This window comes from Cebus imitator, unplaced genomic scaffold (genome assembly GCF_001604975.1).
Source record: "Cebus imitator isolate Cc_AM_T3 unplaced genomic scaffold, Cebus_imitator-1.0 Scaffold313, whole genome shotgun sequence".
In the NCBI taxonomy this organism is placed as follows: Eukaryota; Metazoa; Chordata; class Mammalia; order Primates; family Cebidae; genus Cebus; species Cebus imitator.
The window spans coordinates 893339-910097 of NW_016107628.1; the positions used below are offsets into that span (position 1 = coordinate 893339).

At 53.4% G+C, this 16759-nt stretch overlaps 1 protein-coding gene, 1 long non-coding RNA gene and 1 other non-coding gene across 3 annotated transcripts; 2 read left to right on the forward strand and 1 right to left on the reverse strand.

Annotated features, from left to right (window-relative positions):
* Positions 1 to 1058: 1058 nt before the first annotated feature.
* On the reverse strand, positions 1059 to 5407 carry LOC108286053. Its single transcript, XR_001817798.2, has 2 exons — positions 2215 to 5407; positions 1059 to 1709 (listed from the first exon to the last, which is right to left on the reverse strand). It is a non-coding gene; the product is annotated as an uncharacterized LOC108286053 (long non-coding RNA).
* Positions 5408 to 6010: 603 nt separating this feature from the next.
* On the forward strand, positions 6011 to 14417 carry VSIG8 (V-set and immunoglobulin domain containing 8). Its single transcript, XM_037729631.1, has 7 exons — positions 6011 to 6191; positions 9709 to 9887; positions 10327 to 10528; positions 10652 to 10873; positions 11956 to 12075; positions 12502 to 12697; positions 13572 to 14417. The coding sequence occupies exons 1-7, from the start codon at positions 6143 to 6145 to the stop codon at positions 13843 to 13845; spliced, it is 1242 nt and encodes a 413-aa protein (XP_037585559.1). The 5' UTR covers positions 6011 to 6142; the 3' UTR covers positions 13846 to 14417.
* A 1671-nt stretch (positions 14418 to 16088) lies between these two features.
* On the forward strand, positions 16089 to 16153 carry LOC119467642. The gene has a single exon (XR_005196190.1). It is a non-coding gene; the product is annotated as a small nucleolar RNA SNORD64 (small nucleolar RNA).
* Positions 16154 to 16759: the final 606 nt, after the last annotated feature.

Consider the following 16759-nt stretch of genomic DNA (forward strand, 5'->3'; position numbering starts at 1 on the left):
TTTGACGACTTTGAGGCTGGACAGGAGTAGGGTTGAGATTTTAGATGCTTTCTCAGAAGACTCCCAGAAAGAAGAGTCAGAAGGGGCTGAATGGGAGTTGGGGAGCAGAAGGGCTGGGCCTGGAAGAAACTGTTCCGAGTCAGTGAGCTTTTCCGCATGGCCTCTGGGAAGACTGTCCCTGCCTGGGTGGTGGGGATGGACACCAAATCTTAGAATGTCAAAGCAGAAAGGGACCCCAAAGAGTCTCTGATGCTTGAATCTCCTTTGTAAACTCTAGTCAAACTCTGATTCAGTGGGGTGCTGGGATGTCCTTTACTACCCCTGAAAGCCTAAGCATCCTCACCTGTGACTCGAATCACAGCTGGACGTTACGTGGTCTCAGTAAAAGTTGCACAGTCTGAGCTTGTGTATCCTGAGACAGGGCGCTCACTACCTCAAAACGCAACCCAAACCATCTTGGATCAGCCTTGATGTCCAGAACGTTCTTCATATTGAGTCAATATGTCTTCCTGTGAATCCAATGCATGGACCCAGTTCTGCTCTATGGGACCACACCAGACAGGGCCAGGCTCTTTTTACACAGCCTCTCTTCAGATACCGCCTACCCCGTGCAGCCTGACCCTGAGGGGAAGCGCCTGTCATTCTGGAAGCACAGGTCTATGCCAAGCTTTTCAGGGAGGGGTTGTTGAGGGGAGGAAACTGGGGGAAGTGGGGAATCTTCAACTTTATCCCTTAGGCTGGGCCTGCTGCCCTTCTGCCAGGTAATACTTCCGCTGTCCCTGCAGCCCTGGCAGAGCTGTGTTGGCTCTGAACCCCGCCCCTGTGGCACCACCTTCCCCTTGATGCCTTCTATCCCAGTGTCCAGGCAACACGAAACAAGCAGAGGGCAGAGAGAATTGGTCAGGACAGGCTTCGAAGGAGACACACACCTGCTGCAGCTTTGTCCCACACACCTTCCTGGGCGACTGTCAGCGGGGCAGGGCAGGCCCGGGGCCACCCTGTGGGTCGAGGGGGACCACAGTTCCCCTCTGCGGATACGTGTTTGGGGGATCCAGATGACAAAATCAAAAGCAAATTTTATTTCTACAAATTAAGTCAAAGTCCCATTGGACCTGTGGATTAATTCATCACAGTTTCTCTCTCCGTAAACAGACAGACACATGGTTCAGGACAATCAATTTTGGTTGCTTAATCCACCCAAGGGCCTGGCTCTGATCCCTGTGAGGTGCTCTGGTGTTCTCAGTAGAAGGTCCCAAGAGGTTCTGTTCTCAAGGATCTTCCTTCCTCAGTTAAAGAATAATCACCAGCGGTCACTCCTGGCTTTGCTCTTCTCAGTCCGTGTCTGGCAGGGACCTGGCTTACTTACCGAGCCCAGAAATATTCCCCTGGCCACTTCGCTCCACCCCCTACTCCTTTCTCTGGCACGCCGTTTTAGTTATCCTTCAGATCTCCGCTTACACATCATTGCCACGAGGCCAGCGGCCTCCCACATTTTACTGCAGCTTACCACGTTGCAGGCCAGGAGCCATTTCCCCATCAAATGGGGTTCTCTGTAAGAACAGAGACTGAGTCTCCTTAATTGCCATTTCCCCAGGACCTAGCATAATGCCTGGCTGCTTACTGAATGAATGGAGGGTCTGCAGGATGTGGCTGATCTTGGCGAGGTGAAGACACCTTTATCTTCAGAGTCTCTTCATTCTTGCTCAAGTCTGTCATCAGGAAATCACATACACTTTTCAAGCGATTTCTTCGTGCGTCCACTCATTTTCTTGCTAACAGTTCAGTTGGTGGTGTTCAATCGCCTCCCTTTGCTCTTGTGCTTTGCCGATGTAGTGACAGCGCCAGTCACTCCTTTAGTTGATGGGGACTGTGCGTGTGCTGCTTGCTCTTCTGTCAGTTTCAGGACGTTGCTTGATGGGGGAGATGTGGGCATATCCAGGCTCTTCCTAGAATCCCGCTTTTTCTGAAGTGTACCAGTCAGAACCATTGAGGCTTGGGAAACCTGAGCAAGGGCCTGGGGAGTCCCTGTGTCACCTGTGTTCGCAGCTCTTCCCTGCCAGCCTTGATTTGAGCCTCAGTTTTGAACCCAATCCACACCCTCAAACTTAACCCCACGCGTCGATCTCATCTCTCTCCGTAACCAGAACCTGATGTCCCAGCACCACCCATGCAGCCTCTGAGCCCCCTGCCCTTCTCATGCAACCATGGCCTCACCTGGCAGACTTCCACCTCCAAATTGTCGCTGAAAGCCGGGTGGACGGACAGCAGCTGCAAGGCTCCTTGGCTTCTCTGTGACTTTGCCTATCCATAGTGTCTCACTGCTGCTGCTCCCAGGGTCTTGCCTCAGAGGTTTCCTCTGCAGGACAACTCCTCCCTGCGTGCTGCAGGGCGAGTCCTGGGCTGCATGGGGACTTGGGAGAGGGGGCTGAGGAGCTTGCTGACTGTGTGGGGAGGAGCCTAGAAAGTCAAGTTGCAGTGCCAGCCAAGCTAGGGGTTGTGGGGAGCTTGACTGAACCTGAGCCCAGGGAGTCTGGCGGCCCCTGAGAGGGGTTGGGGTGGGCAGATCCAGGCAGAGGAGGGCAGGGCTTAGGGGAGTTGGGTGGAGTTGCCGTGAAAGGGACTTTGGAGGAAGAGTAGGCAGGCCAAGCCCTCTGCCTGCCCTTCCCAAAAATGTTCTGGGGCTGGGCTGCACTCATCCTGGAAGCAGTCTCTGGACTTCCCTGGGTTTCTGTCCAGCCTCTTTCTACCTCCTGTATCTCCCTGTTTACTCCTTTCTAGGACTGTCTTTGATTTTCTGTGAATGTCTTAGAATAGAAGATGATACCACCCCAACCAGGGCTGTTCTTCCCTGGAGAGTCACGGATTTCCCAGGAAAAAGCAAAGGGCCCTTTTGGAAATTGGTGTTGGGACTCAGCTCATGGCCTGGGCCCTCTGCCTCCTCTGTCTCCCTCTGAGCCTCTGGAGGAGCTGTTTAGACCACGTGTGTTTCTGTCTCTGTCTCTGCCCTATAACGCATCACTCTCTCCCAATCTTTCTTCTCTCTCTCTGGGGCCACAGAGGGAACCCCAGTAGTCTCCTAGATCCAGACCTTTATAAAACCTGAAAAGGAAGTGGGTGGGGAAGTGAGGTGTTTGGGGTGGAGACTGGGTTGGGAAAAATGAGAGGGAGGAGTTGGGATGGGGTCTTCCTAGGAGTGGGGCCCTCTTCCACTGCTGAGGTTAAGGCCCAGAGAGAATCACAGACAGTGGCTGCTCCCAGAGAGAGGGGACCGCGGGACCGCGACATGTGCTATGGAAACTATGCTGACACCCCAGTGCCTTTACTCCATCCACAGCCTCCCCACTGCTGCCCGCTCTGAAAACCCTGCAGGGCTCAGGGCATAGGGCTGGAAGGCTGACAGCTTCTTTTACAGGATTCAAATTGCAAGGAGGTAGCAATTAAGCCTCAGAAGGTCAAGGGGAACAAAATGGCACTCTGCCCTTTCAGGCTTTGAAGGACCCCCATGTGGTGCCCCATAAAGGGGCTGTTCTAGAAGCATGTAGGCCCTTAGTTTCTCCCAACTCCCATCTCCTAAGGACTCCAATGCAGACCATCCGTCCTCCCCACCCAGTAAGACTCCCTTTGATGGATCTTCTAGTTCAGTTTGGTGTCAGAGCCCCATTCATGGTCAATAGCTTCCTGCATCTCCTCCCCAAATGCTTTTCCTGGAGCTTGGCCAGCTGGTGAGCTTGGTAGTGGAGCAGGACTTCAGAGGGTCCCCGTGCTATGGGATTTGGTGGTCTCATACCCCTTAGATGGGCTCCTGTACCTTTGGCTTCCTCCTCAAAGTCTTGAGACCCCAGTCAACAAGTGCCAATGGTAGTCTCCCCACAATAAGGGGGGAAAATTCTAGCCAAACCTGGATGGAGCAGATGGAGGCTGAAGTCTGTCCATATCAGAAATAAAACCTCATCTTTGATTCTCATCAACTCCCGCTGCTTACATGTCTTTAAACCGTGTTCCAACCCTAACCGTAGCCTATTTCAACGTGAGTCTCAAGCTCAGTTCCAACCCAATGGTCACCCCAATCCTAAATCAATCTAAACCCAGCCTTTGAGTTAGCCCTAACTGTATCCCCAGGCAGAGCTGTAAATGAAACTAAAACTCTATTCCTTATCATAACACAAATCCCAGCCATAAACCTTAGCCTCAATTCTGGCTGTATTTCTAACCCGAATCCCAACCTTAGCTCTAATCCCAACCTCAAATCTGACCTCAGCCACATTCATAATTCAACTAACCCCAAACTTAACCCCAGCTCTAACATTAGCCCACATCCAGAACCCGGTTACATCCCAAGCCTGCCCTTCAGTTTAATAAAGCCACCACCTTTCTGCTTTCTCTATTCATGGTCTCACCTGTTTTCCCTCCCACCCACCCTGCCCCTCCATGCTTCTTGTTTGTGAGTGGGTCTAGTAATCCACAGGATCACCGAGACCTCTCTTTGGACCACTCTGGACTGACAGCCTGGGTACCGGGTATCCCACCTCAGGCCCCAGCTGCCTTGGCTGAATCCCTATGTTTCTCCAGGCCTCTGTTTGCCCATCTGTAAAATGGGGATAATGATCCCTGCTCTTCAAAGGGTGCAGGAAAATCCCATAAACCTAAAAATAAATAAGGAAATAAAGATATTCATTGTGTACATCTGCCAGGTCTCAGAGTGCCCTGTTATTGTTGGGAATTGGGTGCAGGGGTTTGGAACGCAGAGACGCGTGGACTCCTTGTGTTTCCTTAATGTTCTGTCTTATTTTTCCCCCGAGTGATGGGCCCTGGCAACATCCCTGTGCCCCATAATCCTCCCCAACACTCTTCCCCCTCTGCCTTTTCTGTGCCCCATGGTAGGGAAGGGGGACAGTCCCTGACTCCTTTGAGGGAGTCGAGCTACTGAATGGGGTCACTCATGTCCTGACTCCCACCATGGAGTCCAGAGAGGCATAGGCATGTCCTGTCCCCCTTAGACCAGCCAACAAGGAGGGCCCTCCACTTGCCCCCCCGCCACCTGCCAGGACCCTCCCCACCCCAGCGCCAACCTACCCAGAACTGTGCTGGCGTAGTCAGCCTGATGACCAGTCCAGGTTACGAGGGTCCTTGGTCTCAAGGACCCAGTTAATACTCGGACTGCATTCAGCCCCAAGACCCGGCCCCTCTTTCTGGGCAGAGAAGCCAGGACACCAAGCGATCCCTCAAGAAGTTCACTCAGAGGGGCTTAGCCATCCTCAGTGAGACACCCTGGCACAGACAACCTGCCTTCCTCCCACACACACATTGCTGAGGGGTGCACACCTTCCACAGGGACCCCCTTCCCCTGTCAGTCCTCTTGGCACTGTTCTCTCCAACACTCCCGCACTAGTCCATCAGTCACCCTGGATCCCCTATAGCACCCCTGCTCCCAGGGGTCCCTTATACTTGGGGATGGTCTTGAGTCAGGTATGAATGGGGAGCACAGTTCCAGAAGGGCCAGCCAGGAGGAGACTGTGTCCCTGCACACACCCCTTCTCTCCTCTTTCAGCTCAGGAGGCCTGACTCCCTTCAAAAGCCCTGCAGCCTCTGGGGAAGGTGGGCTGGATGCTCCCGGGGAACCTTATGGCCTGGGATCAGGATTAACTCTTCAGGGCCTGGCCACTCTTCCTCCCAAGCCTGGCTTCTCCTTCCTCTTCCCCATTTCCCCCAGGGAAGGAGGCAGCAAATGAGTGGTGAAGGAAGCTCTTGGAAGCTGTAATGAGGTGACTGTTGTCACCCTGAGGATGTGGCCAGGAGGAAGTGAAGTTTAACAGGTGCCTAATTACAAGTTCCGCTGGCTGCCCTGTGCCACTCTTGGGACAGGGAAGAGCTTGGGTGAGGGCTGGGTAATGCCTGGGTAGGCCACCCTGTCACCCCGCTAATTAGGGTTCCTGGGACTCCTCCCCAAGGCGGGGACGAGGCCCCCTCCCTCCCATAGAAATAACTCCGGCTGCTCCCCAGCCGGGCACTCATTGCACCTTCCTGCCACCCTGGGCAGTGTCTGGGCCCTCAGCTCCTCCTCCCTCCACCCACCCCCTCACACCCACCACCACCAGCCCACGGGATACCCAGCCCAGGCGGAGGAAACACCGAGCCTAGAGACATGGGAGCTGGAGGAGCATTCCACCTGCTGCTCGTGTGCCTGAGCCCAGGTACGGGGCTGGGCAGGGGCAGGGACAGCCAGCATGAGGCTAGGTGGGCAGGAACGGTGCAGCAAGGGCTCACAGGGGAGCCTGAAGCTGCCTGAGATGCCTGGAGGGGTGCTGCCCACTCTTGCCCTGCTGCAGCCGGATGTGGGTATTGCCAGGGGTCCTCCCCCCAGGAGAGCCTGTGCCTGAGGATCAGGGTGGGTGTCTGTGGTGTGAAGGTCTTTGAGTGGATCTTTGCATGTCCCCTGTCGGGCTCACACATGTGTGCAGGTGCCCTGCAAGCTCGTGCTGTGCCTGGGAGGACAGGGATTACTCTGCGGGAGCTGGAGGTGGGGTAGGAGGGCCGAGGAGGAGCCTGGGAAAGATCAATTTTCATCAGACTGTGTGCTATTCCCAGGGCTACTTTTCCTCTTCCAAGGCCAGACCCAAGGGGCAGGGGAGTCACTTGCCTTGAAAGAGCAAGAGACCAAGGCTGGTGTAAGTCTGAGTGATTGCTGCCATCGTGGCCGGTGAGAGCTCGGCTCTGGGCCCCCTGTGCTATGAGAGCTCCAGGATAGTGCCCCTGCCAGGATGAGGCCTGAGGGTGGCAGGGATGGCAACTCCAGAAACCTCTCACCCCACCAGGACAGGTCTGCAGAGCAGGGCTCAAATTTGGACATTGTAGCTTCCCGCCCAGGTTGTGGCAAGTCCCGCCAAGGGACATTGTGTACCGACATCGCTGAGTCCCTCCTGCGATCTGGATTTGGGATGAAGGGGCACGAAAGAGGAATGTGGGAAGTGGGGGGCATTTTCAGTCTTTGTGTGAGCGTAAATGTCTATGTGAGTGTGTGGGCGTGTGCACCTGTGTGGGAATGATGACATTTCTGGCAGGATAGCCGCAGCCCTCTCTGTCTGGTGAGAGCAGGGCTGGCGGAGTCCACTCGGGAGGCTCTGGCTGTGTTGTGGGGACCTGGACATCCCCCTGTGTGGCGCGTCTATGGGCGTGTGAGGACACTCAGTGCTGACTGCATTCACGCTTCAATACCCTCAGCTGGAGCTGCCTTTTCTCCACTCCCTCACCTCCAGAGGGAGGGTCAGGAGTTCTGGAAGCACATGAAGATTCAGAAAGAATTTACAGGCAGAGAATAGGCACCACTATTGAGAGGACACCCCATAAAGCATGGCCAGCCTCTGGTGCTTTTGTGGGGGGCAAAGAATCACCGCTGTGTGATTCCCCCATTCCCCTCTCTCCTCAAGTCTGCCATCCAGCTCTCTTCCACCCTGCCTTTCTTCCCTCTCTAGCCTCTCCCCTCTCATTCCCTGTAGTACTTCCTTAATGCCACAGCAAGAGGAACCAAGGCGAGACACTAGGAACAACTTCCCAAGGAGAAGGAGGGGTGTGGAAAGTCTGGAACCCTTGGGAGGAGGCTGAGAAGACTTCTAAGGAGATAGAAAAGCTGGGTGACTCCCCGGCCTGGGACAATTGAAGAAGCTCTCAGCCTGGTGCAGGGCGGAGGTGCTTTTCTTCCAGCCTGTCCCTCCTTCCCAAGCCCCTCTCCCTGAATGCTTACCCTCCTGCCTGGCAGGCTCCTATGACATGGAGAGAGTCCTCCCTGCGTGGGTGCTCCTGGCGGCTGTTCTCCAGGGTGGAGCCTCTGCTCTCAGCCGAGCTCTGGCTCATCCCTGGCTTGCCTTGAGCCACCTCAGGATCTGGCAGATGGCAGCAGGATCCTTATCTCAGGAATGAGCAGTTGTTCTCTTGGCCTGGGGCTGAAGAGGCATCACCAGGTCCCGTTAGAGCCCCAGCAGCCAGCCTGCCTGCTCTGGGCCACCTTGGAGTCTAGCCGGGTTAGGACAGGGCTGATGGCCCAGCCAGTGTTCCTAGGAGGGAAGTTTAGTGATCCCTGAGGTGTTGGGGGTGTTGAACGTGCCCTTGCTGGCCTCGCTGAAGCCAGGCTAAGCCTTCCTGGCAGGGCTTCCATGGATATGTCTGGTCTTGAATGAACACACACAGGGACTATATGAACACACAGTGGGTGTGTCGTTTGAATCAGTATGTTCTGTGTTTGTGTGCAGATTGTGTCTGTGTCTGTATGAATCTAATAGTGTCTCTGTGTGTAGGAAGGTGGGGCCACCTAGGTATGTATCTGCATTTTGAAGGCTTGTAAGAGTGGGCCACAGGTCGATTTGTTTGCCTGTGACTGTGTAATTGTGTGTGTATATGTGTGAGATCTCTAAGTGTAAACATGGTCCTGAGCCACAGAATGATAGAATAATTACTGAGACCTGGGGCTGCGACTCCAGAATACATGTTGACTCAAAAAAGAACGCGGACGGAGAGTGTGTGAGGCCTGGTGAGGGGCCTGCAGAGGCAGGGTTGCTAGAGACTGGGTGGTGGAGTGCAGAGTGTCCAGGGTGGGGCCCTGGCTACGCACCCCTGGTCTTATCCCTCTCTAGGTCCAACCGGTTGGGGATAGGCTTGCCTGGGGCTTCAGAGTAGGGAGGGACAGGAGCTCAGTCCTGAGCTCCTGGGTCCTGGGATCCCGGCTCCTCACCCAGGATTGCCTGCCACTGACTCAGTGGCAGGAGGGGCCTCACTGGGAGCCAGCTTGTGGGGGCGGCTGCATGTGAGCCGCACAATCACATAAGAGGAAGCACACACAGTCCACAGTGCTGTGTAGTCACGAAAGAGTCACACTGTCCTACAGATACCTGTGGCCACAGTCCCAGGCACACGCCATCACTCACTATCACACATGAACACAGCCAGTCTCCTGGTCACAGCTGCCCACTGTCATGCACAAGCACGCACTGTCACTTTTAAGCACTTACATAGCCTCACATGGTCATATACCACTGTACAGAACCACATAGAAGCATATAGACACAGACACGCTGTCATACACACGTGCGTACACACAGGCCATACACACATGGACAACACGCAGTCTTCGGCTTTTCAGGCTGGGGAGGAGCCCCAGAAGCCATTATAACCACCCTGCTGCCTCTGGACAGGAGGACCTCAGTCAGCCCAGACAGGTGACATTTAACCAGCCAGGCTCTTCCATCAGAGCATTCGACACCTCTGTGTGTACCACATACCTTCACACACACACACACACACACACCCACACACACACAAGCACATCCACACTATCACATAAATATACAAGCAGACATGCTACATGGTCATACACATGAATAACCTCACAGTACACAGAGGCAGCCACAGATAGTCATAAGCATACAATGTACATGTGTACATATTCATACATGCATACACAATCATATATACATACAAGCATATGTAACAGCTATATATAAGAGCTATACGTATAGCTATATATGTAACATATAGCTATATATGCCTATAACAATTCATGCACACGCATATACACACCCACTAAAAACAGCCCTTTTTATGAAAGCACTCCTGACCTCTGGGTGCAGTGAACAGCGGATGTGAAGGGAAGGAATGATAGCGACTCCTCCTGAAGCCCTAGTTCTGCTCCTACCACTCATTTTCTCTGCCCTCCCCCAGCACTGCTGTCTGCTGTACGGATCAATGGAGATGGACAGGAGGTCCTGTACCTGGCGGAAGGTGATAATGTGAGGCTGGGCTGCCCCTATGTCCTGGACCCTGAGGACTATGGTCCCAATGGGCTGGATATCGAGTGGATGCAGGTCAACTCAGACCCCGCCCACCACCGGGAGAACGTGGTGAGTGCTGGGCACTGGGATCTTCTACCTCTATGCTTCCTGATGTCTACCTGTTGGACAGCCAACATCCCAAGGGGAGAAGAAAACTAAGTCTTTGAACCTCCCCCCAGGCCTCTCAGGGAATGGGGCAATGGGGATGAGAGCTCTGCAATTGTGGATTAAGCTAGCCAGTTAGTCTTCCTCCCCCCACCCCAATCTAAAGGGAAAATAAGGTATAGTCTCTGCCTTCAAAAAGTTCCCAGTCTGACCGTATACTTTTCCAGTTGTTTGATCTCCTCAGTTTTGTAAAAGGTCAGTGGATCAGGCATCTTCATTCTCATTTTTCAGTTGAGAAAACAGAGTCTCAGAGAAGTTCAGTGAATTGCCTAAAGCAGCCAAACCCACATGGCCCTCCTTGGCTCTGCCTGTTTCACCGCCTGTTTTCCTCTCCTCTTCACAGTTCCTTAGTTACCAGGACAAGAGGATCAACCATGGCAACCTTCCCCATCTGCAGCAGAGGGTCCGCTTTGCAGCCTCGGACCCGAGCCAGTACGATGCCTCCATCAACCTCATGAACCTGCAGGTATCTGATACGGCCACCTATGAATGCCGGGTGAAGAAGACCACCATGGCCACCCGGAAGGTCATTGTCACTGTCCAAGGTATGGCAAGACTCCTCTGAGCTCCTCTTCCCCTGGCTTCAGAGCCAAGGGCAGCTTGGTCGCTGTGAGCCTGGCTCTGTCTCGCTGCTGGGCCTTGGCTTACAATTGTCTGCCTCCTTGCAGCACGACCCGCAGTGCCCGTGTGCTGGTCTGAAGGCCAGATGACATATGGCAACGACGTGGTGCTGAAGTGCTATGCCAATGCGGGCTCCCAGCCCCTCTCCTACAAGTGGGCCAAGATCAGTGGGCACCATTACCCCTATCGAGCTGGGTCTTACATCTCCCAGCACAGCTACCACTCCGAGGTGTCCTACCAGGAGTCCTTCTTCAGCTCCATGAACCAAGGTGAGAGGGCCCTGAGTGAGGGCGGTGTGGGGATGAGTGGAAGATCAGAGACTCTGGGACCTTGTTGGGGTTTCCTTGAGTTATCAGTGGCATCAAGTCAAACCTGGAACCCCTGCAAAAGACCCCCCCTTTGTGCCTGCCCCAGCAGCTGCCATATATATATATATATATGGGACATAGTTTTGCTCTTGTTGCCCAAGCTGGAGTGCAATGGCATGATCTCGGCTCACTGCAACCTCTGCCTCCCAGGTTCAGGTGATTCTCCTGCCTCAGCCTCCCAGATAGCTGGGATTATAGGCACACACCACCACACCTGGCTAATTTTTGTATTTTTAGTAGAAACAGGGTTTCACTGTGTTAGCCAGGCTGGTCTTGAACTCCTGACCTCGGGTGATCCACCTGCCTCAGCCTCCCAAAGTGCTGGGATTACAGGCGTGAGCCACTGCACTGAGGCCTAGCAGCTACTATTGAGGGGAGATGATAAGGCAAATGTGGAGAGTCTCAGGCAGAGCTGGGCTTGAATCCTGGCAGGGACACTGACTGGCTGCAAGTCTAAGGCAAGCGGCTTAACTCCCTGTGCCTTGATTTCTTCATATATGGGAAGGGAATACTAATATATACCTTTCATAAGCATGCAGGGATTAAATAGGGGGGGAGGTGTGTAAAGCCCCTAGTACACAGAGAAGCTGAAAATATTCAACCAAAGAATAATAGAGCTAGGAGGGATCTTAGAGTTCCACTGGTCTAATCCTGTCCTCACTGTGCAAAGGAGGAGACCAAGGCTCAGAGAGGGGACCTATTTCCCTAAATTCACAGAGTGAATTAATGGTGTTTCTGTCTTGCTGCTGGGAGAGGGGTCTTCCTTGCATCTCCGTCACAGCAGGGGGAAGGTGACTCTCCTGGAGAGTGGAGTGGATGTGTGTGTGTGTGTGTGTGTGTGTGTGTGTGTGTGTGTGTAGGGACTCATACATACATGCATAAGTCTTCCCTTCTTCCGGAATGGGTGTCCCATTCCCCACCCTGCAGGGACTGAGGTTGGGGTGGGAGCTCTCAGAGACCAGGCCTCTCCACTTCACTTTCAGGCCTGAACAATGGGGACCTGGTGTTGAAGGATATCTCCAAAGCAGATGATGGGCTGTATCAGTGCACAGTGGCCAACAACGTGGGCTACAGTGTTTGCATGGTGGAGGTGAAGGTCTCAGGTAGGTGCAGCAGCCTTGGGGGCTGGGTGGTTGGGAGGGTTGAACTGGAGATGGCCGGGTTTTAGTTCGGAGCCTCAGCTGCTTCTGCCTTTCCACTGCCATCCATTTGCCAATGGGGACTCCCAGGTCCTCTCCTGCAAGTGGGCCAAGATTAGTGGGTACGATTAGCCCTATGGAGTGGGGTCTCACCTTCCCAGCACAGCTTCCACTCTGCGCGGTGCTGGAAGCCCTGGGAGAAGCATGCTGACACAAGGGGTTGACTTGCATCTCCCCACATCTTCCCCACTGCCTGTCCCAGGGCTCAGAGACCCCCTGGGTCCCTCTGCCTCTTTCCCACTAACCCCTGCCCTGGCACCTCCTGGTCCTGGTCCTCAGGCACCTGCCATGCTGTGAGAAAGCCTGACCGGCCTCCACTTCTCTCCACAGACAACCGGCGTGTAGGCTTGATCATCGGCGTGGTGCTGGGCTCTCTGCTGGCGCTGGGCTGCCTGGCCGTAGGCATCTGGGGGCTCGTCTGCTGCTGCTGCGGGGGCTCCGGGGGCGGCGCCCGCGGTGCCTTCGGCTACAGCAACGGCGGCGGGGTCGGCGGAGGGGCCTGCGGCGACTTGGCTAGTGAGATCAGGTAAAACCTGATGCATGCTGCATGCTGCTGTGCGGCGGGGAACCGGCGCCCTGCTCGTCTCACTCCTGTCTGCCACCGGCCGGCTGGGCCCCCCACCCCAACCCTGCCCGCCATCGCCACAGAGTGCTGGGACTGCGGCATGTCGACCTGCCACCCAACGCATGGCTTTTCCCTTCCCCTCCCACCCCCGTCTTCACCTCTGCTTCCTGCCCTCCATTTCCCTCCTGCCTTGCACCTGTCTGTCTTGTCTAGACTGTAAGCTCCTGGAGGGCAGGGCCTGTGTTTTTTTGTTTCCCCTGTACTGCGCCGGTGAGAACTCTGACGTGATTATTTAAGAAGAGCTAATAATAAGAATAGTGCTAATAACTTATATTAGAAGCAAACTAGAAATAAAAATAGAACAAGTCTAGCAGTGCTAATGATTGCAATGCCTCGGGGATGGAGGGAAAGATGGAGAAGATTGAGGGGCAGGAGGTGAGAAAGAGAGAGAGAGATTGCGCGTGCAAGGTCAGGGCTAGCTAAGGAAAGAAGAGGAAAAGCAGCTCCTTCTGGATCCCTATTAAAGGCGGTCGACCTGCGAAACATCAGAAAGGGGTTGGAGGGGCCTGGAGGGGGCTGCCTGCTGGGCTGTCCAGATTCGCGCGGACAAGCCCTGTCTGGAGGATGGGGATGGTGGCTCCGGGACCGCTGCAGGGTCGCCGGCCCAGGAAGGGACACGAAGGAGAGTAGGTCGAGGCCGAGGGAGAGAGGCGAGGGCAGGCGGAGGGAGGTGCGGGAGACCAGAGGTTGCCAAGAGCCCCCGGCTCTGCCCAGGCCGTGCCCACGCCGCGCCGCGGAGCAGCCCGCTCACCCGCCCGCCTGTTGTTTTCCACAGAGAGGACGCCGTGGCGCCCGGGTGCAAGGCCAGCGGGCGCTGCAGCCGCGTCACCCACCTTCTGGGGTACCCGACGCAGAACGTCAGCCGCTCCTTGCGCCGCAAGTACGCGCCTCCGCCCTGCGGTGGCCCCGAGGACGTGGCCCTGGCGCCCTGCACCACTGCCGCCGCCTGCGAAGCGGGCCCCTCCCCGGTCTACGTCAAGGTCAAGAGCGCGGAGCCAGCCGACTCTGCCGAGGGGCTGGCGCAGTGCAACAAAGGTCTCCTGGTGTGAGCGCGCCGCCGGGCTGCGCCCCGGCCGGGAGGAGGGCGCGGGGCCCTCTGCCCGCAGCTGGGGACACGTCGGGGCTGGTGCCGACCTCGCTCGCCCCAGGCCGCCAGGCGGCTGGGGGTGAAGGCATTTCCCTAAGGAAATGCGTCGGGAGGCAGAGCCTCCTCCCCACAAGTGGGAGGGGGCGGGCGAGGGCGCAGGAAGGCGATCTCGAGCCTTCTCCGCCTCCCCGGGGCCGAAGGCTCTGGGGAGAGGGAGGGAGGAGGAGGAGGCCGAGTCAGTGTCCTAGAGAGGCTGAGGCCGGAGGCCCGGTGTCCCCAGCCTAAGCAGAGGGCCCCGGGGGCCGGGTGGGTGGGGGTCCGTCTGGACGAATTGTTCTGTGTGTGAGGTCTGAGCTCTGAGGCTGCAGTGTTGGCACAATAAAGAAACATTGAGACGTGAGTCCGAAGTGGCTGTCCGCATTCCACGAAGGTTGGGCACCGGGGTCGGGGGGGAGCGGGTCCTGCCCAGGGCCGGGGAGGGTTGCTTCTGTCGCTCCGCCCCATCACCGCCCCTCTCCTCCCTCCTTCTGCTTGGATCTCTGACAGTCAGAGCTGGAAGGATCCATCCAATGCTATTCCTTTCAACAACATACAAAGTGCGCAGATAAGGAAAACAGAAAAAAAGAATGAGGAATATCTATGACCGCAAAATCAGCGATCATAGATATTTGAGAACTGGCAAAGTGCAATAGACTTGCCATTTCTAAATATTCAAATTTTTCACGTGTCAATGTTGTCTGTTGAGAAAAATGTGCTCTGAAGGTCTAGGGAGGCATTGTATGTTGTTGAAAGCTGAAAGGAAACTTGTCCTTGGATCACAGAAGGCACAGGCACTCCGGGAGATAGAAACAAGGACATGTGAAAATAAGACACCACCTCTTAGATTAGAAAAAACGAAGTGCCACAGTTCTAGGGCGCTGGGTGAAGTGCAGGAAGGAGGGGAATCATGTTGATATAGCTTATGTTATGGAACTCGGAGAGTATGGTAAGTCCCTTCACCTGGATGCTGCTGGGGGTTTACAACAACTGATTTATGGCTTTTCTTTTCTTCACTTGTCTACAGTTGGTCAATTTGCGCAGAGCCCATTCCACAGGGATGTTTGAGAAATACCAAGTGAATGAATGAATGCGGCAGCATTACTTTATGTTGGAAAAAAAAAGTTTTTAGACATTTTACAGTTACTGCCTTATGAAGGATTATTCTGTGGTTAGAATCTAGGCCTATCAGAGATCTAGCTCCATACTCTTACACCCTGAAGTAGTCAGCCATTCCTGGATAGGGATTAACAGAGCTGTTTAGTATCTACTAGCACTTGTTAAACACCTTGTTATATTTACCGTGTATTCTGGGGGATGTTTTAGTCATTTTCGGTTAAAAGGTGGAAAACAGTAAGCACTGTTTGAGTTAATAGGTGTGAGAAGTCCTCTCTGGTTTAGTGAGATGGGTGCTTCGGTAGCAAAAATATATTTGAAAGGATACAGTTCCTGAAATCAGCAGTTTCCTATCTGCTAGGAGACGTGTATCAGGAAATGTAGTGTGGGTTCTATTATTTCCACGCTAAAACTTGGATGTGTTACCTTACCACTTTGGTCCCTTGTTTCAGGGATGTTAGAACTTAGCTTAGACCTCCCTCAGAATCCTTTGGGACTTTGTGCTTCATCTGTTTGGCCTGCCTTGATTTTATTTGGTCATCCTTCTTGATTCTTTCATGCTATTTGTTTACACTTAACTCTGGAATATTTTGGTGGATGTTTTCAATGTACTTTAGGTCTTTAAGTTGGTTTATAATGAATTATTGATAAGAATAGCAAGCTGTTGACATTATATTTGTCTGTAATAACATTGGAATATTTCCATTTCAGTTTGTTGGGCAATTTGCCTGTGGAAATATAAGATGTTATATTTAGTTCTACCAAAACCAGGATCTCAATATTATTCTTTTGGCAGCTTGCACTCTCTCTCTCTCTGTGTGTGTGTGTGTGTGTGCGCGTATGTGTGTGTTTCTGTCTCTCTGTCTTTGATTTTTTCCCTTCATATTTTCCCCTTAATTTGGTGTCAGTCAATACTGTTGCTGTTTCCCATCCATTGTCACATAAAACTAGTCATCTCATTCTCCCAGGCCCCCTGTCCTTGGAAAGGGAAGTGCAGTCTGCAGGTATCATGGTTTTACATAGCTGAATGAGTTGCTGGGAAAGGCCTTGGCTGGGTTTACAATGAGCTGTGTTTACTGAGTATGATGAAGTGAAGTTCAATAAAAAAAATCCTACTCATTCACAATACACATAGGGAAACTGAGGCCCCTTAGGCTGGACTTTAAATCCCCACTTCTACTTTTCCATTTTATTCTAGAGGGGCAGATGGTAGAACGGGGATCTGTCATGGATGACCTCCAAATATTCCCTGACTGTTCTCAGCATCCTTCTTTCTCTTCCCCTCATTGAACTAATCCTGACTTCTTTATCTCTTTAGATGTATACCTTCTTTCTTAATGGCCGGCAAGGGTTTCAGAGTCATACTCTCTTGTGTAGAAAGACCTTCAAGGCCAGCTAACCTGGCCCCCCTTTTGGTGGGAAGCGGATTGGCATTTATTGAGCACCTACTGTCAGCTGCCTTTGTATTCTTTGTCTTATTTATTCCTTACTTTAGTACTATGAGATTGTGTATTATTCTCATTATACCAATGAATAAACTGAGGCTCAGAGGGATTAGGTATCTTGACCAAGGCAACAAAGGTAATAATTCAGGATTTGATCTAGGCATGTTTGATTCCAGGACAGCAGGCTGTTTCTCTGGTATTTGAATTCTTTCTATAGAATTCCTGACAAAGGATATTCAACCTCTTCTTGAAAACCTCTAATGGCAGCTCACTACCTTC